The sequence below is a fragment of the Fistularia commersonii genome, chromosome 23 (genome assembly GCF_037954325.1).
Source record: "Fistularia commersonii isolate RoL2024-O1a breed Wild chromosome 23, RoL_Fcom_v1.0, whole genome shotgun sequence".
Classification (NCBI taxonomy): Eukaryota; Metazoa; Chordata; class Actinopteri; order Syngnathiformes; family Fistulariidae; genus Fistularia; species Fistularia commersonii.
Window position 1 is genome coordinate 4,214,940 of NC_141306.1, and position 23,301 is coordinate 4,238,240.

Sequence of the window (23,301 nt, forward strand, 5' to 3'; positions counted from 1 at the left end):
GGGTTGGCAACCTTTACCACTCAAAGAGCCATTTCTCCACAGAGAAGAAGACACCAGGAGTCACACAACCTTTTTAAAATTTAAAATAAATCAACACGACATGTAATGTTATATATATATATCTTTTGCCTTTGTGCTATGTATCCAAATGCACTGCGGACAGCAAAGTAGAGATTTCACTGTAACACGTTTCTACACTGTGCATGTGACCATAAACGCCTTGAATGTATAAACAAAATGTGTCGCAATGAACAACTGCAGAGAAAATGAAAACACATTTCTGTATGCAGCAAATTATTTTGAACCCTGAAAAAAGACGTTTGATTGAAGGTTACTTTTCAAGAAAAATACTAAATGCCTGTTTGAGTCCTTCTTGTATTTATGAAAAAACCTTCAATTATCCACTTGCAGCAAACTAAAAATGCCATCCTCTCTCTGTGTGCTGTCATCCTGTTACAGCCTTTTATTAACAGCGACAAAAATATGTTAACACGTTTTTTTTTAATTATTACAAGATCGCCTTAATCGTCAAATTTAAGATAACAAACATTTTTCAAAAGCCACAGGGAGCCGCATCAGACGATCAATGAGCCGCGGGGTGCCGACCCCTGACCTAAGTAGTGTAGGGTAGACTGTTTTACTCTTCTCTCATGCAACATCCAAGGAGATACGCAGCAGCAACTCTTTGGTTAAATCATCGAAATCGATTGTCGTCCAAAGATTCGGACGATTTGAATTTTCCTTTATGAACAGATTTGATCATTTGACATCGATTCGGTTCGATTTTCAACTCTAGCTGGAAGACCGACTTTACAACATGTCAGCCTCAGGATGGCCACCCCAGTGTAATTTATTTTGCTTTATTTATCTAACTACCAACCAATAATCCAGTGGCTCTGTGAACAGCAAATTTAACCGTTTATTATTGGTCATCTTCACCATTCCACTTAGTCGTGTTTAGTCGGTGTGTGAAAGCAGGAGGCGTCAACATGAGCAGGTGTTAATCCAGCTCATGTTTTCCCGCCGTCTCTGAGCCCTCATGGCTGATTACACCTCGGAGCCGGGAGGGGAGTGTGTGTTGTGTGTGCATGTGTATGTGTGTGTGTGTGTGTGTGTGTGCGTTCATTAGCAGCCAGGCATGGACAGTGTGCAGCATGCCCGCCTCTGACCAGACAGACGCTTCTCCATCAGGCCTTACCATGTCAGCACTCTAGGGACTCCTCAGCTTTTCTCCTCGCTTTCGGGTGCAGACTCGGGTCCGAGGCTTTGCCATGGAGTTGGGAAAAGTTCATTTGAATTTAAAGAGCCTGCTTCTGACGATGATGATGTTCAAATGGGGTGAGTACACACAAAAAAGTCCTGCTGCCTGCAGTTATATACCAAAACTATACTTTTTACATATTGATTTTTACCTTTCTGACACGAACGCTCGAGCATTCATCTGCTCGCTGCGACCGGAATGAGAGCTGTTCTCAGGAATGTCCCCGCCGCTCTCAGAGATGCTGCACAAAGTGTTTCAAGGGTGGTGCTTGTCGGCTTGTTTTGCAACCCCACTGTATTCAGAGACTCCGAAAGATGGGGGACGAAATGCGGAGGGGGTTGGGGGGGGGGGTCCCCTCGTTTGTTTCAACAGTTCAATGGGTCAAACCCAATGAATTTTAACAATACTGAAGTATCCCGCGGATGGGAGACGGTCTTTGTTTTGAATGATGCCGCTCGGCTCTCAGCTTCCTGGATGTATCGGAGAGTTTAATGTTGCCGTCGAGGCTCCGAGGCCAGAAATCTCGGCGCTGGCTCGTAGTTGTAACAGGTTTTCTCAGTCAAATTTGACACATGACTGGTTGAGAATCCGGGGCAACACTCACCAGTCATGCATACTCCAAACAGAGGTGGAGATCAGCAAAGTGCACGACAAGGTCAGACTGTTCCCAGAAGAACTTCAGATGGAGCCTCTAGACGAATTTATTAGTTATTAGTCTCTGTGTTGGCGTGAGATCGAATTACAACATGATCATCTATTTTAAACTGCTTGTAAAGAACTTAAGGCACTGTTTCTGTTACTTGTTTCAAATTCCTCATTCAAATTGAAACATTTAGAGATCGTATATTTATTTTGATTCTATAATAACCTGCAGCTGCTATCCAAAATTGCAAAACATAACCGATAAGTAAATGGTAATTCAGGCATTTTATGATCGTAGTCTGGAAATTCCCTCATGTTGATGCTTTAAATGTTGCTAACTGTTATCACAGGTTGTGGTTATACTTTTTATCACAGTGAAAACAAAAATCCCCTTTTTTTTAAACAAGAAACAACACTTTCTTATACAAAATGAAAGTAATGAACACAAGGTGTCACTTTTGTCACTGAAAACCCGTCGTCATTTTTTTTTTTTGTCTCGAAAATTTCAGAATCACAGAGGAAGGAACAAACAGTGAAAAATATTTAGGATAAAACATCTTGTTTGTGGGTACAAGACTCGTATGTCTGCTGAATCACAACTAGTTTTTCCCGCCTCTTTGCGAAAAACAGCCGTCTGGTATCAAACATGACTCAGGGCGGCTTGTTGCTGATACGGTGAAGAAGGGCCAAACACTTTTTACAACAAACTCTGCTGATTAAAAAGCACCTGCTCGTACGAGTGTTTTAATTCAGCAGAGCCGCAAACAGATCCTGCTTCTGTCAATGCATCCCCGGACAATGAAAACAGAGCGGCTGCTAATCTCTCTCAGGGGGAAGTCAGAGACAAACACAGTAAGATTATTGCAGATTAAGGGATGATATCACTAAGCGTGGAAATGTGTGTGTCTGTGTGTGTGTGTGTGTGTGTCTGCACAATGCAGGGGGGGTGATGGGCTATGAACTGAGGACTTGAAAAGCAAAGTTGTTTATTTTCTTTTTTATCTAGTAAGCCGTTGACGCTAACCAGGCATACGGGAAAACAAAGATAAAGGAAGTGTGTGTGGCACGGGTTCTTACCAGGACACACACTGTGACATTGTGTGTCACAGGTGTGTGAGACACACACCACCCCCTCCATCAGCTCTCACTGTCTGATCTGTGTCCTCTGCTTTGGATGGATCCAGGCGTCTGAACATCCAGGATCAACCTTGTACGCTCGCCGGATTATCGCACTTGATGGACGCGTCACGTCGTTGAGTGTCCATCCTTGCCAAGTGCACGGGAGATGAGATTTAATCCAACCTGAATGGTATTAAAAAAAGTGACATTTTATTGAATGAATGGTACTTATAATGCTCATATTAAATTATATTAGATTCAACTACAGAGAAACAAAATGCAGGTCGCATCTAATCAGAAGTGCAAAAAGCGGACATTCATATGTACAGAATGTGCAGCATTTACAGATAAATGCAGTATTTACAGAATAAATGAAATTTCCATTTTTTTTTACAGTTAGTGGAAGTAGAGGTGGATAAGATGTGAGTAGAATATGTACAGCTAGTGAAAGCATGGGGGATAATTGTTATGTGCAGATTTTGTACATATACGTAGTTATTAGTATGATTAATAGATGGCAATATACAACTATAAATATCCAGATGTCTTATACAGTAACTCCAAAGGGATAATTTAGAAAGAATCTACGTAGAGATTTGAGAGAAATAATATATACAGGATTGTCTCAGAAAATTAGAATATTGTGATAAAGTTCTTTCTCTTCTGTAATGGGATTACAAAAACAAAAATGTCATACATTCTGGATTCACTACAAATCAACTGAAATATTGCAAGCCTTTTACTATTTTTAATATTGCTGATTATGGCTTACATCTTAAGAAAACTCAAAAATCCTATCTCAAAATATTAGAATATGATGAAAAAGTAATGTTTGTTTTTTTTTAATTGCATTACAGAAGATAAAGAACTTTATCACAATATTATCACAATATTCTAATTTTCTGAGACAGTCCTTCAATTGGTGAGTCCTCAGTTACTGCGATATTAACTGAAACTATATAAATTCTCATTTAAAAAGAGTTATATATGCAAGTAGACACTGGCTATGTGCTGGACTTGCATTAAAAGTAACAAATACAGTCATACTTTTAATTCATTCCTCACCTGTTTCGATTGATACATACACAAATCGCATTCTGCGACCCAAAATGTATTTTAACATTAAAAATAAGAGATAAGACATACTTTATTGACCTCCATAGGGGAAATTCTTTTGTCTCAACAGCTCAATAATGACAGTATCAGTAAATATGAGTAAATTAAATTAAGACCTTAAAACACTTTATAGCCTTAACTTTGACACTTTATATTTTATTTGTATTTCTTATTCTCCCTCCCTCCTACTATTATCTATTATTGTTATGTTTTACTTGAAACTCTGGCACAACATTTTCCTTTGGGATAAATAAAGTTGTTCTTATTCTTATTCTTATTCTTAAATATAAATAAGAGAGACAATTTAATGATAGCAAAAGACATCCACAAATAAATAGACAGTAGAGTGATAAGATCGGACAACAGAGTGAGGAAAAAAAAGACAGCAAGGGTTAGAATAGATAACCAAAACAACAACAAGGACCGAAACAGTAACAATGACAAAAATAAACATGATGCGAGGCGAGTGGAGTGACATCAACGGGGAGCAAAAAAAAATAAACAAACAGACAACGGAGTTTGGGCATGACACGTGCGAATGGGTGAGGTCAGTGGGTAAAATAAGCAGATTCCTCCAAACGATCATTTTATCCAGGACATTTTAGTCAACGTTGATTAGTCAAATTGCAGAAATTCAACAGCTCAGTCGGGCTTTCGCTTTTGTGAGTTGACTGTCTTTTTGTCGGCACGGCTCGGACGCAGGTCTTGAGAGAAAAGGATCCGCTCTTTCCACAACCGAAACGATGCAAAGGAAATTGGGATCATTTGTTCCGGTGGGCAAACTAATTCCTCTGCTCCAAGTCATGTGACGGACCAGGGTCCCTATTGTTAGGAGTCTGCAGAACTTAATCCCAGTTCACACTTGGCTTGTCCCAAAGAGCGATGTCCCCGAGACACAAACAATGCCTGTCACGCTCGCTGCTTTATGTGGCTGCGAATTATTTTTCTCCCGTTTTCCGATTCCGGCGATGCAAAAAGGTTTGAAAACACAATCTGGGTTGTTTAAAAGGGGGAAATTAATATTCGGCATTCAAGGCAAGACGGATCCGGAGATGGACGCAGAGGTCCTGCAAAGGCTCAAAGCACAAGTGTATTTATTATATCTGTCTACTGAGGCGCTCTGGACCACTTCTGGTAAAATGATGATTATATGGGTTTTATAATAACGACTTTATGATCGCATATTGTGTTTCATTTTTGCACGATATGAGAAATGGATCCTCGCGTGCATCACTTGTAGCGACGACAAATGATGATGGAAAAAACATGATGGTTAAGATCATCCTTGCCCAGACTTGCTTCTGGGAATTGAACCTGAAAATATTATACCTGAAGGAAATTCTTGTGCCAGAGAACAGCAATAAAACATTAAATGAGTGAAGTATAAAAATAAGTGTCTGATGAGAAGCCTTGAAATAAACGTTAATTCATAGGATACCAGTAGAAGTAAAGTGCATTAAGTACAGCAAAATAATGGCGATTTACCTGGAGAGAAATATTAGCAGTGCTATTGAGAGGTTTTACTAAGTGAAGTGTAATATTGCATGACCGTGAAAATATTTCACATTGAATAAAAAACATTACATGATGCTAAAGAGAAATATACCGCACATTATATTGAAATTTATATTGCACAACATTATTCAGCCCATGATGCTGAAAGTAGTTTTTGCACACTGTTCAAGAATGAATAAGCAACGTTGAACTTGACACATGAACGTGGATGAAGTCTCAACGCCGAAATTTCCATTTCTCGCGCTCATGTGCGTCTAAACACCGGCGAGTGCAAGTTTTTCTTGAATAAAATAGAAGCGTGTTTGAGCGGCGACAGAGCGGACACATGCTCTGTAATCTGCGCAGGTATCCTGCCACCGGGGAGATTAGAACGGCAAGTGGATTGTCCCCAAAGAGGCCGGAGGGATTACAACATGGGGAGGCTGTAAAGGGCAGGGAGGCGATCAAACTTCCTCGGGTGACGGCGAGGGGGAGGAAAAGCAGGTGGAGGCGCAGCGAGATGAGGGGGGGAGGGTGGTGAGGAAACAGCGCTGAAAATAAGGATCCAAAAGGAGAGAAAGGTGGTGTGGGATTGAAGGGGGGGAGAAGGAATATCCACATTTAAAAAGCTCAAAACCAGATAGTAAGTACTTATTATCACAAGCAAATGCACGCATAGTCGACAAAGGGAGATCGAGAAGCTGGAGGATTTCAGGTACTTAGGGTCAACAGTCCAGAGCAACGGAGAGTGTGGAGGTGAAGAGACGGGTCCAAGCAGGTTGGAATGGGTGGAGAAAAGTGTCAGGGGTGCGATGTGATAGAAGACTTTCAGCCAGAATAAAAGGAAAGGTGTACAAGACAGTGGTGAGACCAGCAATGAAGTATGGACTAGAAACTGTTACAATGACCAAAAGACAGCAGGCAGAACTAGAGGTTGCAGAGATGAAGATGTTGATGTTCTCTTTGGGAGTGACCAGGATGGATAGGATCAGGAATGAGTCTATCAGAGGAACAGCACATGTTAGATGTTTTGGAGAGAAGGTCAGAGAAGCCAGACTGAGATGGTTCAGTCATGTACAGAGGAGGGATAGAGAGTATATTAGTAGACGGATGCTGGAATTGGAGCTGCCAGGCAAGAGGTCTGGAGGAAGACCAAAGAGAAGATTTATGGACGTCGTTAGAGAGGATATGAAGGTAGTTGGTGTGAGAGAGGAGGATACAGAGAATAGGGTTAGATGGAGAAAGTTGACTCGCTGTGGCGACCCCTGGCGGGAAAAACCGAAAGAAGAAGAAGAAGAAGAAGAAGTCTGGAAATAAGACCAAACTTTCCAGGTTGAAACATTTTCAGAATTGAAAGGAGTTTTGCTGTTTTTGTGCAGAAACTCAACTCAGGCGCTTGTTGACGTTGACGTGAAATCGAAAATGAGGCCGAAACGGGAGGAAAAACACCGCCGACCAACGCGCCGCACGGGGGTTTAGTCCTCGACACCTGACCGGACTGAACCTCCTCACCTGTGTTTGACCAAACAACATATTATCAAACAAGCAAAGGATCACCCTCGGCGTTAAATTAACACGTTTATCCGCGTCTCCTTCTTAAATCAAGGCGACGTGAAACTAATCCCGACACCCCTCGCCGCCACCTGCGAGCGTCCGAGCCTTAAGGTGGCCAAAGCTCCCGGCGGCGCCGCCCGTAATCTGCCAAGTTCAAAGAGTGTGAGAGAAGTTGAGTGGAGGACGCACCTCAACCGCAATTGCAAATGACAACCCGCTGCACCAAAAGCTGAATATAGAGCTGAGCTGCCTTTACCTGGCAGTCGTGACGCCGGCTGCCAGACGTCATGAGCGCTTTGCCAGTCTTGAACCGAACACACAGGGTTCAAAACGGTATTTAGTGCATTTCGCATTTATGATAACCTGCAAAATTCATCTTGTCCAACACCCGTGGGTTGTCTTTCCTACCTGAGGCTATCAGACTTTTTAATTCCTCTTCCTTCAGCCGAAGGGAATATTCAAATGTTTGTACTTGTTAAGACCTTAAAACACTTGGTAGCCTTAACCTCGACACTTTATATTTTATTGTATTTCTTATTCTCCCTCCTTTCTACTATTATCTATTATTGTTATGTTTTGCTTGAAACTCTGGCACAACAATTTCCTTCGGGATAAATTAAGTTGTTCTTATCTTATCTTACCTAAAATGAGCTTTACCGCGAGATGCAATAGCATGTTTTAAGATACAGTTTTGTTTTGAGAAATCGAGTCAGAGGAATATCTATCCTATTTGTTAAATAAAACAACATAAAGCTTAGTTAAGCAGTTAAATGGAGTCGTCAAATATGTCATTGTGTCCAACCAATAACATGATAAACTGGTGGTTGATATAATGACACAGTACATGTGTCTGTGTGTGTGTGTGTGTGTGTGTGGACCTGTGTTATTATGAACCAGTTCAAATGTGTGTTTGGAAATGTCATGTTGTAATAACAGTGTCGTGGCGACTTCCTCTCTTAAATCTGTCATTTTGCATCTCCCCTTTTGTATCTCCTCTAATGCAACCAGAGTCTCCAAACACACTTTCTGGATGAATCAGCTCGATATGTTAAAAACTCACATCTACAGGTCTTTTTTTTTCCCCAATCTTACGATGATTTGGCAGTAAGAGTGGACTAACCTTCAAACTCCAGCTGTTTTCATTACATTTCCAACTGATGCCAACCAATGTGCTGTTTTCCATTCCTGCAATTGATTAGATTTAGTGGTACTGAATTAGTTATTTAGATATGACAGATTATTGTTTAGTGATTATACATATATAGCATTATTTTATTTTTTTTTCTCCAATTTTTTTTTTTGTTTTTTGGTCTTGTCCTATACATTTCAATTCGTATATAATTTCTCGCTGATTTTCAATTTAGCTTAAATTTGCATTTGAAAAATTTGGCTTTGACACGATCCAAAGTTCACGTCTATTACGTTTGGGTTTAAGTTTAAAAAATCTGGATATTGTGGGGCTCTCCTAAAATTAACTTCAATCGCAAGACCGCGATTGCCCCCTCCCTTCCCCCGCCCCCCCCCATCCGTTTAGGACCAAAATGAAGTAGTGAAGGTCAACTTTTGCAACAAACAAGTGTAACTATCTCATGAACGATTGTGTTTCTGGCCCCTCCTCCAAAACTCCCTTCACTGTTAATATCTTCTGCTTGGGTGAGAATTTGGAACAGGACACTGATCAAAGAGTCGGGGGCCGGGAAGCTGGGAACACTGGACGGGGAGGTGAGATCGGTCTAATAAAAGGAATGCGGACTGGTTACATAGAGACCTCATGGCATTGGCTGGCGAGGGGAGACAGCGTATGTATTGTAAATCCCGGCTAAAGTACCCCACCCCCCCCTTTGGGTTCTGCTTTGTCGGATGACGTACGGGACGGCCCCCGCGGGCTCCGACGCTTGTTCGTCCTGCAGGACGGCGCACAGTGGGCCCATTCACACTCCGACCACCTAATTGAGGGATATAATTAGAGCTAATAAAAGAAGTTGGCTGAGTGTTCATTAACACAGGGATTTTTTTTTTTTTTTTTTTAAAGGGGGGTGGGGGGTGGGGGGGCTTCCCGGAACCCTGCAGAGGCCGTTCTGGGGCTTCCAGGGGTTCCTGCACAGCTTAAATGTTCAAATTGATATAACGACCCAACGTTGCTTTGTTAGAAAAGGAGCCAAGTTAATGAGGCGTCCTGCACGGGAAAAACTGACTCAACCAAAAGCAATATTTGAACCATTTCCGATATTGATTAATCAAGTATTATAATGATAATGCGAGTGCATGTGTGAGCAGGCCTGATATGCAAGATCATAGATTTTTTTTTTTTGGGGGGGGGGTTGGCTTACCTGCATTGCAAGCTGACTTTTTGAAGCTAAAGTAGGAAAAAAATAATCTAATTTGCCCTTTTTTTTTCTTTAAATGGCAGTTTTTCATACCCAAGGGAGGCTGTGGGTGGATCTCAGTAGGGAAAAGCGGAGGTCACTAAAGCGCAATTCTAGAAGGAGATGTTCATGATCCGGCAGAGAGCGCGAGCAGGGTGGATAGTATGGATACACTGATGCTGATTAGGTGGATTAGGTTGAAGTGGAGGCAGGTGAGCAAAAGGCAGGGAGGCTTAAGTGATTGAGAGCATTAGGAACGTACAGTGGCATCTGGTGATCGCCCCGGAAACCGCTAGGAACCCTGAGCGAGTCGATAGATAATGGCTGATAAAAACAACAGTCGATCGATCCGACCTTCCGAAATGCCCGATTCGGGAAAAAAAGATGTAAACTTGCACAGTGCAAAACGACAACGGGCGATGCATTAAAAGGGAAGCGCAGCGGTTAGCGCAGTTAGCTTACGAAGGTCCCCGGTCTGATTCCGAAAGCGGGCCTTTCTGTGTTGAGTTTGCATGTTCTCCCCGTGCACGAGCGGGTTTCCCGGTTTCCTCCCACAGTCCAAAAACATGTAGTTCATTGGAGACATCAGACATATGAATGAGGTCGTTTGTCTTTATATGTAGCCTCGCTATCCATTAGCAACCAGCGCAGGTGCATCTTTCGCGCGATGACACTTTGTTCAGGGTTGTCATGTTGATAAAGTATTCCAGCCGGGAGACATAAATGTTGTAGGATTGGAAGCAAAAACCCAAAAATCTCAACAATCCGACTATTTTGAATGAAACGTCAACCTCCTTTTCCCAGGAATCCTGTGCACAGCCACATCCGACAAATGCTTGTCGGCTCCGTGCCAGAACGGCGCCACATGCGTGGACACCATGGACGATTACGCCTGCATCTGTGCCAAAGAGGGGGTCCGATACATGGGGAAAGATTGCGATCGGCTCTACGACGCTTGCTCTTTCGCCCTTTGCGAGGACTGCACCAGTATTCCCGGCACCTCGGAATACCACTGCATCTGCCCGGACGGCATGACGGGGGATAACTGCACAGAGGAGGTGGACGAGTGCCAGAGCAACCCCTGCTCCGCGCCGCGTTCCCTGTGCGTCGATCAGCTGAACGGATACTTCTGCAGGTGTCCTCCCGGGTACGGCGGACAGGCCTGCCTCACGCATGTGACCGACTGCGTGGACGAACCCTGCAGGAACAACGGCACCTGCGTTCTGCGGCCGCAGGGATTTGAATGCCACTGCGCGCCGGGGTTCGAAGGGAACACCTGCGAGGAAGACGTGAACGAATGTTTGTCGCAGCCCTGTCAGAACGGAGCCATCTGCCTGGACGGGGTGGCGGAGTTCCACTGCTTCTGCGTGCCCGGTTTCCAGGGGTACAACTGCGAGATCGACATCAACGAGTGCGCGTCGCGGCCCTGCGAGAACAACGCCACCTGCATCAACGAGAAGGATCACTACGTGTGCGAGTGCCTGCTGGGCTTCACAGGTACGTCCGTCAAAAACAAGCGCGTATCAAATAACGTTCGCGAACGGAAGCGCAGATCGGTTCACTTTGCGATCGGCGATGATATGCAGACATTAAAATAATCAATTATCCAAAGCTGAAAAGTTGTGTCTTGTTGAAGCTTGGTGAAGTCTTGTTGAAGCTTAAATATACACTGCTCAAAAAAATAAAGGGAACACTTAAAAAACACATCCTAGATCTAAATGAATGAAATATTCTTATGAAATACTTTGCTCTTTACACAGTTGAATGTGCTGACAACAAAAATCACACAAAAATGATCAATGGAAATCAATTGTATCAACCCATGGAGGTCTGATTAGGAATCACACTCAAAATTAAAGTGTAAAAACAAACTCCAGGCTGATCCAACTTTGATGTAATGTCCTTAAAACAAGTCAAAATGAATCTGTGTTGCTTCCTGAGTGGACACTATGATTTCACACAAGTGTGATAGACTTGGAGTTACATTGTGTTGTTCAAGTGTTCCCTTTATTTTTTTGAGCAGTATATTTGGAATTAACTCTCGTGGCTCGCCTGTAGGTGGTCTCTGTCATGTTTGATTTGTGGTGCCGCTTGAACCGAGGATTAGGGATTAAACTCTAAACTTTGGGTGCGAGTGCCATGAATTTCACCACTAAGTGGGATCTTATTCTTAGCGACTGCGAGCACGTTTGCAAAGCATATGCGCGCACATGTTTTTGTGTCACCGTTTCTCTGTTATAGCGAGGCGGGAGAACAGGGAAAGGGATTAGTGAGGCCTTTGAGCAAGTATTTCAAGGGACCAAAGGGTATTGTTGTAATTATCAGGGAATGAAATCCTGTCTTTTGCCATGGGTTTAGACTGTAACATAGATCGATAACACAAATGAATGAAAATGCAAGAAAAGAAATGAACTTAATGGCTGAATTTTGATGCAAAGGAAAATGCAGACGGTCGTCCGTGTCTTGCTGAAGTACAATCCTTGGATTTTGTTTTCCTGAACATCTGGTGATGACATGAATGGCGTTACGCTAATTGACAGCCAGCTTTGTGCCATTCAGACGTAAATATGTGCGTTGCGTGTCTCTTTCAGATGGCAGTAATGACAGACAACAGCTATTTGAAATCCCGGGAAGAAAAAACAGGCTCATGTATCGGACACACTGAACAAGAACTGTAAAAATATATAAAATAGTTTCCCAGAGATGCTGCATCAAAGTGTCCTCAACCATTAATACTACTACGACTACTGCAGTACTACACACATACCCCCACTACCATATTATCATTGTTATTATTATTATTTTTATTATTATTATTATCATTTTCATTTTATATTATTATTGTTATTATCATTATTTTATTTATTTGTTATTATCATTATTAATATTATTACTATTATTTTACTATTACTATTACTATTACTATTACTATTACTATATCATTATTATTATTATTATATTCTATGTCCCTTTTGCCCGCACAGAACTAGGGAAAACTGCTGGACCCACTGCATGGAACAGACTTCAAAAAGACTGGAAACTCCCTAATTTTATCTCCCTAAATGCTTTTAAAACCAGACTGAGAACATGAAAGGTCAGCTTGTTCAAACGTAATTGCTTCTTTTAACTGTTAGTAATATTGTCTGTCTGTAACTTACTGCTGCCTCTTGGCAAGGACTCCCTTGTAAAAGAGGTTTTTAAACCCAACGGGACTTTTTCCTGGTTAAATAAAGGTTAAATAAATAGAATTAAAATATATTATTATTATTATTATTATTGCTGTTGTTATTATTATTATTATCCCTGTTGTTGTTGTTATCAAATTATCATCATTATTACTGTTATTCTTATCATTGTTATTAGTGATACTACTACTACTAATGATAATAATAATAAGAATAACAATAATAATAATAATAATAATAATAATAATAATAATAATAATATTAATAAGAAATCAGATCCTATCATGATCACAAGCCATAAATTAAAGCTATTTACCCTGAGGGAAAAAAAAAACAGCAATACCATCTTCACCCAATGAACACTTTCATCGCAATGAAATTTATTCAGAAAAGACCCCTCTTGGGGATTTTGAGCTTCTTGTTCCTCCCAGGTGTTATTTGTTACATGCAAAAGGGGTTTGTTTTGTTTGCTCGGGGCACGATGAGTATTTTAAGTGCGCAGTAGGATGTTTTCGGTCAGGCGTCTTATCTGCAGCCAAGATAACGTCTCCCTGCAAAGTGAGAGAAAACATTCCCATCCAGCATTTCTTGCACTTCTTCCTTTCCTCGGGAGTCTGCTCTGTGTCAGTGGAGCTCGGTGCTATCGGAGAGCGGCGCTGCATTCCAGCTCCCAACATCGCTGTGTTTGGGAGCGTGGAAAGAAAGGGTTTCTATCAGACCAGAATAGACGCACTGATTAACAAATCAGCATCAAACCGTACATACGGACGATACGCATCTCTCCAGGTACGCTTTACGCAAACGACGATTCGTCTTTCTTCCCATGAACCAGGAATAAACTGCGAGGTCGAAATAGACGAATGCGAGCACGATCCCTGTCTCAACGGGGCCACGTGCCACGATCTCGTGGGCATCTACTCCTGCGAGTGCCCGCCCGGGTTCGACGGCGTCGACTGCGAGGTCGACGTCGACGAGTGCGTCAGCGGGCCTTGCCAAAACGAAGGCGTCTGTCACGACATGGTGAACAGGTAAACTACGGTACATTTATGGGTACATCCGGTTGTTTCTTTATAAATTGTACCGTTAAATACATTTTCTATCCGTTTCAGCTACGAGTGCGACTGCAGTGATACGGGATTCGAGGGTGATCACTGTGAGGTGGACATCCCAGAGTGTGCATCCGATCCCTGCCAGCATGGCGCCACCTGTCTGGAGGAGGTGAAGGGATACACCTGCCTCTGCTGGCCAGGTACCCGGACTACATGTTTCGGGGGCAAACGGAAGGGAGATTTTTCTTCCGGGATGGGTTCGACGTAGCTTGAAGAAGTAAAAGGACAGTTTCAGGGCTTTGGGTGTTTGATGACAATCGGCGAAAAGATCGTAATCGTCCAAAAATAACGCCGTCATTGATAAGCATCCGGTCCTTGCAAGGGGGTGCAAGGACCGGATCTATCTGACCAAAAAAATTGGCCCAAAAAAAACTTCTTCTGAAGGAATGGATATGTTTGTTTTTTTTTTGTTCCCTCCAGGTTACGAAGGTGCAAACTGCGAAATCGACGTTGACGAATGTGCCGAGCAGCCCTGCGAGAACGGCGGGGAATGTTTCGAGCGATCTAATCCGACTCACTGGGAACTGGACTGGGAGCTCAGCTTCGCGGACGCGGCCGGATACATTTGTCAATGCCAGCCGGGGTTCGCAGGTCGGTAAAAACCAAAGTCACCTCTGGTTCTGCCGCGTTCCACCGATAACATCCTTTTCCTTTAACGTTCAGGAGAGAACTGCTCCGTCGACATTAATGAGTGTGAGTCCGAACCTTGCCAGAACGGAGGCACCTGTGAGGATCGGATCGACGGCTACAGCTGTACGTGTGCGGTGGGATTTTTAGGTGAGCCGTCCGACGTTCTGCCTCTACGGAAAGGAGTCGGGCTGACGCAATCGGAAAGTTCAATAGATATCGAAATACAATCGTGACGACGCGAACGATTGGATTCGCGGCGTCCGTCGTGCCTCTGGCGCCCTCTAGTGCCCGTACGTGAGCGCCTCCGCCGTCTCCCCTCCAGGTGATCTCTGCGAGGTGAACGTCGACGAATGCGAGAGCCAACCCTGTCAGAACGGCGGCTGGTGCGAAGACGGCCGAGCCTCCTACACCTGCCACTGTCCAGAGGCCAAGGCGGGCCATCTCCCGTGGGGAGGCTCTCAGTGCAACGTCAAACTCTACGGCTGCGTGGACCACGAGTGCCAGAACGGAGCCACCTGCCACCCGTGGCTGCGTGACGGAGAACACGGCCACACGTGTTTGTGCGCTCACGGCTTCTACGACGAGCAGTGTTCTACACGCACCACCTTCTCTTTCTCCGCTCCTGGATTCGTTTACTTCGAGGTCGTCGCGGAGGAGAGGACCCGGAGGGAGGTGGAGCACCTGAATCACCGCGGTTACGGGGTGCAGCTACGTTTCCGGACAACATTGCCCGACATGTTGCTGTTCTACCGCGGGGATGAGGACAACCACCTCCTCCTCGAACTCGTGAATGGCGGCCTTCACGCGAAAGCCTTTTCCGAGGACTCGGAACTGGATTTGACGTTTCCCGCCTCGGTTAGCGACGGAGACTGGTGGGACGCTCACGTGTTTATAGATGGCGACGGTTTAGTTTTGGTGCTGAAGGGCAACGGCTGCGGCCGTGACGGCTGTAGGCTCGTCGACGGGGGCGCCGACGAACCTCCTTTCCAGCCCTCGGAAGCCTTCTCGCATATGTACGTGGGCGGAGCACCAGAGGGACTTTTGGAGACCTCGGTGAGCGCCGCGGGTTTCATCGGATGCATGGAGGACCTGATGGTAGACTCCAAGCCCGTCTTACCCCAATCGTTCCCAGAAGATCAGAACCACGAGCTGGGGTGCAGTAAGACCGAGTGGTGCAAGCGCGACCCTTGCTTTGGGAACGGACGCTGCGTGGACCTGTGGACCAGTTATCGCTGTGACTGCGAACGTCCCTTCCACAGCGAGAGCTGCACTGAAGGTAAGCAATACCGCCAACCGGTCGGACCGTGTTTGGAGGTCACACTCGAATCGGTCTCACACACACCACGGGTTAATAACGTCTTCTTTCTGTTCCATCGACGCGACCTTGTTCTGTTTTGGTCTCGGACAGAATTCCCCGCCTGGACGTACAGCCACGAGGACGCAGTCAGTTTCAGTTCTTACGACATAGGGAAGAGCCACGGGGACAGCTTCAACGTGTCCTTCTTCTTGCGGTCATTGAAGCTGGATGGGCTGCTCTTTCAGCTGAGGAGCCCCTCGGAGGAAGCGTACTTCTCCATCTACCTTAGCATGGGGAGGGTCCTCATCAGTTCCCTGCCCAGCGGTGCCACGTTGACCGCCCCCATCTTTGTGACCAATGGCGAGAAGCAACTTCTGCAAGTGACGGTCCAACAAAGAGCGGTGACCTTCGAGCACGCGGGGCTTCGCTACGGCATCGGGGAAATCCCAGAGGTGAACGTCAACATTGGGGATCGGGTCTACGTGGGGGGACTCCCTGCGGAATGGGACTCTTCTCCCTGGGGAGGGTACTACAAGGGTTGCCTCCAGGACTTTCGTTTTGACTCCGTGCATCTGGATCTGGATGCCTGGAACAGCTCGGACGAGGAAGAGGTGTACTTACCGAGCGACGCTGAAGATGTAAAGAGGGGCTGCATCAGTGACAACACTTGCAAGGTGGGTGTCTTCTCCGGTGCAACTGTGGATCCGGAATGTAGCCTAAACACTACCCCAGCCGTTTGGGCTACGAGCCTAAATTCAAATGAAAAGCCACTTGTTTTGAGGACGATGGGTCGGATTATATCTCCTCCTTCTCCGCTGCAGACGAAGCCTTGCCAGAACGGCGGGGAGTGCAGCATCACCTTCAACGACTTCACGTGCTCGTGCCCGGCGGACTTCACCGGAAAGACCTGTGAGACACGCGTGTGGTGTGTCAGTGATCCTTGCGTCAACGGCGGCCTGTGTGTGGACCTTCCAGATGGATACGAGTGTAAGAAAATAGTTTATCTCAAATATTTATATATATATGTGTCTCTATATACACATAGACATACATGCGTGTAAACACACACATGCAGTGTGTATACATATCAGGACATATTTAACATGAAGGTAATGATGTGAATCTTCAGGAATCTCCATCATTATCTATATATGTAAATTATACTATGTGTGTGTGTGTGTGTGTGTGTGTGTGTGTGTGTGTGTGTGAGAGAGAGAGAGAGAGAGAGACATTGTGACATATTTTATAAAGTGAATGTAGTTATATGAGAGTAAGAGAACTCCATATATATGCATATATACATATATATACACATATGTGTGTGCACACACACATATACACATTTATTATCTTCACAATAGATATGTGTGTATTGTGTATGGACGCATATGTATGTGTGTGCTTGTGCATACATGCACAAATGATGATATATCTTTACAATTATTTTCTCACATTTATTTTTACACATTATGTTTTACTGCTTTATAACCGGTTGCTATGGTGATGCTACTTAACACTGCATGGGTTGCATTTTTTTTTTTTCTCTGGGCAATATTTAGTGACGCCCGAGTAATTCGCTCTCCGATATAAAACCTAATCTATGTGAAAAGCCCATGACCTTCTATCGCCGGATAAAGCTGTGTTGTACTAATGTCTCAGAACTTATCAGAAGTTTATCTCCCGGTTTAAAACCGAGATGTTTTCGACGTTCCCCCAGGTGTGCACAACGCCACGTTTGAAAACAATCCCGTGCAGTTTAGCGCCGGAGGCTCGCTGGCGGAATCGACCTCTTCCATATACATGGAGCTGCGGACTCGATCGGAGAACGCGGTGCTCCTCAGGGCCTCCCGGGGCTCCGACCTGCTGCTGGTCGGCCTGCTGGATTCATCGGTCCGGGTGGAGATTCACACCGGCAACAGCGTGGAGTCGCTGACCTTCACCGGAGCTCGCCGAGTGGCGGACGGGAGCTGGCACCGGGTGAACGTCACCATGACGGACAGAGAACGCAAGTCGTCCCCTTGGGTCATCATCGTGGACGGGATCACGGACGCGAGCAGCCTTCCGGAGCGCGCGGGAAGCCTCTCTTTCCTCAATGACAAGGGAGCCTTGGTGTCCGTCGCCGAGAGCTTCACCGGTTGCTTGGGCGCCGTGAGGCTGGGAGGTGTACACCTCCCGTTCGTGGACGACCGCGAGGCCCCGCAGCTTTCCCGCTTCCGTTTAGTCGGGAAACCGGAAATTCACCTGGGGTGCAGCGGCGCCCCGGTGTGCGACGACGAGCCCTGTCTCAACGGGGCTACGTGCGAGGATCTCTTCAATAAATTCGGCTGCGTGTGCGACCACGGCTGGGAGGGCGAGCGGTGCGAGACCGACGCCGACGACTGCGCATCTCGGCCTTGCGTCCACGGAACCTGTGAGGATCACTTGGCCGGGTTCGAGTGCGGGTGCGACGCCGGGTACGCCGGCACGCTTTGCGAGGAGGATCTGGACGAGTGCGAGCGTCACGCCTGCGAACACGGCGCCACGTGTCTGGACGGACCCAACGCCTACACATGCGTATGCCCGAAGGACTACAGAGGCCCGCTCTGCCAGTGAGTACTCACTCGTCTTCCGGCGTTATTCCTCGAGGCGTCGATAACTCCATCTCCATGGATCGAAGCGTTTGCAGATGACACTGTGATCTGTAGTGAGAGTAGAGAATTGATGAAAAAGAGACACTAAGGCGAAGAGAAACTCTGGCAGGCAGCCGCCTGAGACAGCGCCGGAAGTAGAAAGAGGTGGTAGTGATGCTCTGGAAAGGAGAGGAAGTAAACAAGACGGAGTATAAGCGTGGGACGGTGAGATCAAGAAGTTGGACGATTTCAAGTACTTGTTGTCAATAGTTCAGAGCAGCGGAGAAAAGAGGCGAAGAGGCGGGTTCAAGCGGGAAGGGATGAATAAGAATAAGAATAAGAACAACTTTATTTATCCTGAAGGAAATTGTTGTGCCAGAGGTTCAAGTTAAACAAAACAATAATAAATAATAGTAGGAAATTGTATAAACAGAATAAAAAAAGGGGGAGAAGAAGACATACAAATAAAACTATAAGGTGTCAAAGTAACTAAATTGTTACTAAAGCAAGAAGAAGTGAATAGAATAAAAGAAAGTAGAAAATTTAGGAAAAAGAGACACTAAGGTGAGGAAACTCACCAGCGCCCAAGACCAGAATGAAAGGAAAGGCGGACGAGACGGCGGTGAGACCAGCGATGCAGCGAGGCCCGGAAACCGATGACGAAAAAGACAGGAGGCAGAGCTGGAGGTCGCAGAGATGAAGATCCTGAGGTTCTCTTTGGGACGGACCAGGATGGAGAGGATCAGGGATGAGTCCATCATGTTAGATGTTTTGGAGAGAAGGTCAGAGAAGCCAGACTGAGATGGTTGGGTCATGGACAGTGAGTATATTGGTTGACGGATGCTGGAATTGGAGCTGCCAGCCAAAAGAGAAGATTCATGCACGTAGTGAGAGAGGATATGAAGGTAGTTGGTGTGAGAGAGGAGGATACAGAGAATAGGGTTCCTTGAAGACGTCAATGCAAATCTCACTATCTTCGTCAACAGGTGGGAGTATCCACCCAAACAGTGTGGAAAAGACCTCGTGTGTGCAAATGATGGAACCTGCAATGATGGATTGTGGGGCGCGAACTGCACGTGCGTGCCAGGTTTTGCAGGAAGCAGGTAAGACCCCTTTCCCGGCCCTGCTTGCAATTAGAAATTTTACAATTTATGTACGACGATCATTCCAAAAGACATTCGTTTGCGTACCGTCGTTTTTACTCCTCGCGGTAATAATCTATGTATTCTCCATCGCGCTAAATGATTTCAGCCGAGAGAACGCTTTACGTTGCTTTTGCTCAAACATAACACAGGACTTAAATCTTTTTTTACTTTTTGAAAGAAGAATAAATCTAAACCTCGCGACGTCAGCCAAGCGTCGAGACGCTTTTGTTTTCCCGTCGGATCTCGACCTCGTGTTCTGAATTCCCGGCGCCGAACGAGGCCGCGCTTTTCGGTCACGGCGCGGCGATGACTTTTTCTGTGTTTGCAGGTGCGAGACGGAGATCAACGAGTGCGAGTCCAACCCCTGTCGCAACGGCGGTTCCTGTTTGGACCGATTCAACATGTTTGTGTGCGAATGTCCTCCCGGCTACAGCGGCCCCGTCTGCGACACCAACGTACGTTCGGAGATGTTCCGCCCGAGCCGTAAACATAATCGAAATCTTGAGTTTTCTGCAAAGAGTTTGGACTCTGTTTGTTTTTGAAATAAAAATACAATACCGACCTTTGTTTTGTATTAAGAGTCGAGGACCGGAGGGGGATTTTATTCTTATTTGTGGCCGCTGAGCCTGAAAAGTACTGTACAATTTAGTAATTGAAAATTGGGTCTGGTTAAGATTCAAAATTCTGCGGGGCCATTTTTAATACGATCCCGGACCGTTTTAAACCCCGCGACATCTGTTCTCCATCATCCGGTAATTTTTTTTTTTTTTTTTTTTTTTTTTTTTTGGGATAAAATATTTGAAAAAGCACTTCAGAAAGCCGTCTCCACATACAATTTAAGATCCTTTTTTTTTTTTGACAAAAATACATTCCCATCCATGATTTTCTTTTTTTTTTTTTTTTTTTTTGTGGGATAAAATATTTGAAAAAGCACTTCAGAAAGCCGTCTCCACATACAATTTAAGATCCTTTTTTTTTTTTGACGAAAATACATTCCCATCCAAGATTTTTTTTTTTTTTTTTTTTTTTTTTTTTCGGGTAGCCCACTCCAGGCCGGCACATGCTTTTGCTATGATAAGCACTTTAATGCCACGTTAATTTATAAGAACCTCACTTCTTGCCATTTGAGTTGGCAGCGGGTGTTACGTCTCTATCTTCCATGTGTGTCTCGCCAGAAACAAGCTCACAAACAGGGGATCCCCTGGCTGGTGGTGGCCATCCCGCTGCTGTGCTTCTGCGTGCTCATCCTGATCATCGGCCTGACCTTCATGGTGCTGACGGCGAGGAAGAAACGCCAGTCGGAGGGCGCGTACAGCCCCAGCGCGCAGGAGCTGGCCGGGGCGCGTCTGGAAATGGACAGCATGCTCAAAGTTCCTCCGGAGGAAAGGCTCATCTGACTCCGGGTTGGGGTTGATTTATCGAGGACGTTTTTGGCCGCGGGGGACGCCGGCGCTGGACGCAGGTGCACGGACGGTTTGACTCAGACTGGAACGCCGTTTGAGGCGTTCGGTTTCAGCACGGCGACCGTTCCGGGGCCGAAGCTTTTTTATACGACACTTCGTATAAAAACCCCGCGTCTCGAAGAAAACTCAAGACTAGGACGAGGCGACGTGTCATGTAAATAACCGCGTAACCGGTTAAACACTTAGGTTCCCGCGGTCGCTTCTGAATGAAGATCCGTTTTAAGGAAGTTATTTAAGAACCGCTGCGCACGGAGGAGGACGATTCTGCTCGACACAATCATAGGCTATCGAAGAAAAACAAATGTATGTCAGTGGCAGCTTTTTTTTTTCTCCCGCTTCATTTTTTTTGGACCCACAGAGCTGAAAGAAAAACCCGGGTTCTAACCGGGGAGCTTCAGTCAATCAAGTAAATATCAAAAAAAAGAAAACAAAAAAAAAAAAAGCACCAATGCACGATATGTAATTATTCTAAGACACGAGTGCAGTTCGTACTTTCGGGTAAAGTTTTTGAATATCTGCTTCTCCCTGAGGGTAAAAGCTGGAAGTATGTGTGTGTGTGTGTGTGTGTGTGTGTGTGTGTGTATGTGTGCGTGCTGTTTTGATTTAGACTCCTTCCAGCTTCCTTTGCGGCAGGTCTGAGCAAAGGAGGGGGAGGAGGAAAAACGTAATATGAATAACACACGTTTCAAAATAACCCCGACTTTGCACGGATTTGTCCTCACATCCACTGCCGCGGTCGAAGGAAATTAAAAAAAAGGTGTGAGGATTTAAAGGGACGCCCGCGACCTAACCCGACCTCGGGTGACGGTTAAACAGCGCCGTGGGTGAAAAGACCGTATCAGTCTTGGAGCTGTCAATCAATCGCCGTCTTCGCCCGAATCGTCACGAGTGCTCTTTTCTATCAAATATGTACTCAGCAGTCCGCGGTAAACATTATAACACAAGGTCTCGCTTGTGTCTTTTATATACGAGCGATCGGAGGTCGGAAAATAGTCATTAAACCATCCCGGTGATCAAGTTGGGTCGGTTCTCCGCCCTTCGACAGCCAAAGAGGAAGAGGAAGACCGTTGTCGTCATCGTCGTCGCACGACCTGGAGACGTTTGGGTCGGTTTCCGCCGACCGGGAGACGATGAGCAACAACAAGCTATTCGGCGAGTCGAGGAATTTGGCATTTATGCATCACGATCATTGTGCGGTCTCTAAGGTTGTGCATATTAAAACCAAGATTTTCGAGTATTTTCGCCTGCGACTTGTCATTTGTGACTTCTGTTTACGATTCGTCTCGTCTTTAACCCTCATATTATGTTAAGGGTTAATTTGACCCATTGGGTGAAATGGGTGAAATGGGTCAAATTGACCCTTAACATAATATGGGGGTTAACAGACAATCCACCTAAAGTGCATTTTTTTTTTTTTTTCTTTGACATCTCATCGATAAAGAGAAAACACACAGCTTCCAGCGAAAACATGAAATTTAATATCACAATAAAAAAAAACAAAAAAAAAACCTTACATCAATATTTCTTCATCAGCAGACGACCATGTGAAGTCAAATATAGATATTTTTATACACGATCCAGGTTCACTTCCTGTCAGTTGCCCGGACAATTCTGACTTCCCTCCTTTGTTTTATTGTATTATTTTGCCTTAAGTTTCGTGGCGGACGTGTGGAAATGAAGTGCAGTAACTATCTCCACCAGCTGGCAGCAGCAATCGCTCACACCAGCTTACAGAAAGAAATGCAGCGAAGAATCCAAAACGGCTCAACCGCATTTACCGTCAAGCATCTCCTCTAGGCCTTTCTGCGTGGAGACTCCAGGTTCTCCACGGATCTGCGTGGGGTTCCTCCAGCGGGCTGGAGGTTCATGGACGACCCTGAATGGTTTTTCTATAAGCGGCCCTGAAACCTGCCTCTCGCCCGATGACGGCAACATCCCATTCATTATTCCGTTATTATTATTATTATTATTATTTTCCATTTATATTTTTCTCCATCCTGCTGTGCCCAGTGTCCCTTAAAAGCTCAACAGAAATTAAAAATATTTTTGTCATTGTTGCACTTATCATTAATACATTACGGTCAATTATTGCAATTCAGTCACGAAAGATCCGAAGTACTGGTAGTCAGAAGTCAAAAGTGACCACTCTACCAAATAGCCATCTTAAAACCATATACTTACATACATTAATTTCTTCGGTTTTTTTTTTTTGTTTGTTTGTTTTGTTCTTTTTTTCGGTGGGGGTCGGGGGCTAAGTGCGATTAGAGGGGTAGTGCTTGGTGAGGAGGTATGTTTTCAGCAATTATTTTAA

The 23,301-nt window shown here is 45.0% G+C and overlaps 1 protein-coding gene across 1 annotated transcript; it reads left to right on the forward strand.

Moving 5' to 3' along the window:
* Positions 1–1,149: 1,149 nt before the first annotated feature.
* crb2a (crumbs cell polarity complex component 2a) lies at positions 1,150–22,234 on the forward strand. Its single transcript, XM_086171014.1, has 13 exons — positions 1,150–1,338; positions 10,357–11,049; positions 13,570–13,765; positions 13,847–13,986; positions 14,267–14,437; positions 14,510–14,623; positions 14,799–15,752; positions 15,885–16,447; positions 16,595–16,760; positions 17,491–18,361; positions 19,369–19,485; positions 19,856–19,982; positions 20,703–22,234. The coding sequence occupies exons 1-13, from the start codon at positions 1,272–1,274 to the stop codon at positions 20,922–20,924; spliced, it is 4,401 nt and encodes a 1,466-aa protein (XP_086027140.1). The 5' UTR covers positions 1,150–1,271; the 3' UTR covers positions 20,925–22,234.
* The last annotated feature ends 1,067 nt before the right edge of the window (positions 22,235–23,301 follow it).

Excerpts from the sequence above, each read along its gene's own strand:
- crb2a (XM_086171014.1), top strand. The coding sequence starts at position 1,272 with ATGGAGTTGGGAAAAGTTCATTTGAATTTAAAGAGCCTGCTTCTGACG. Across the intron at positions 14,438-14,509 it reads ATGCCAGCCGGGGTTCGCAG|GAGAGAACTGCTCCGTCGAC; the intron begins GTCGGTAAAAAC and ends TTTAACGTTCAG. Across the intron at positions 15,753-15,884 it reads CAGCGAGAGCTGCACTGAAG|AATTCCCCGCCTGGACGTAC; the intron begins GTAAGCAATACC and ends GGTCTCGGACAG.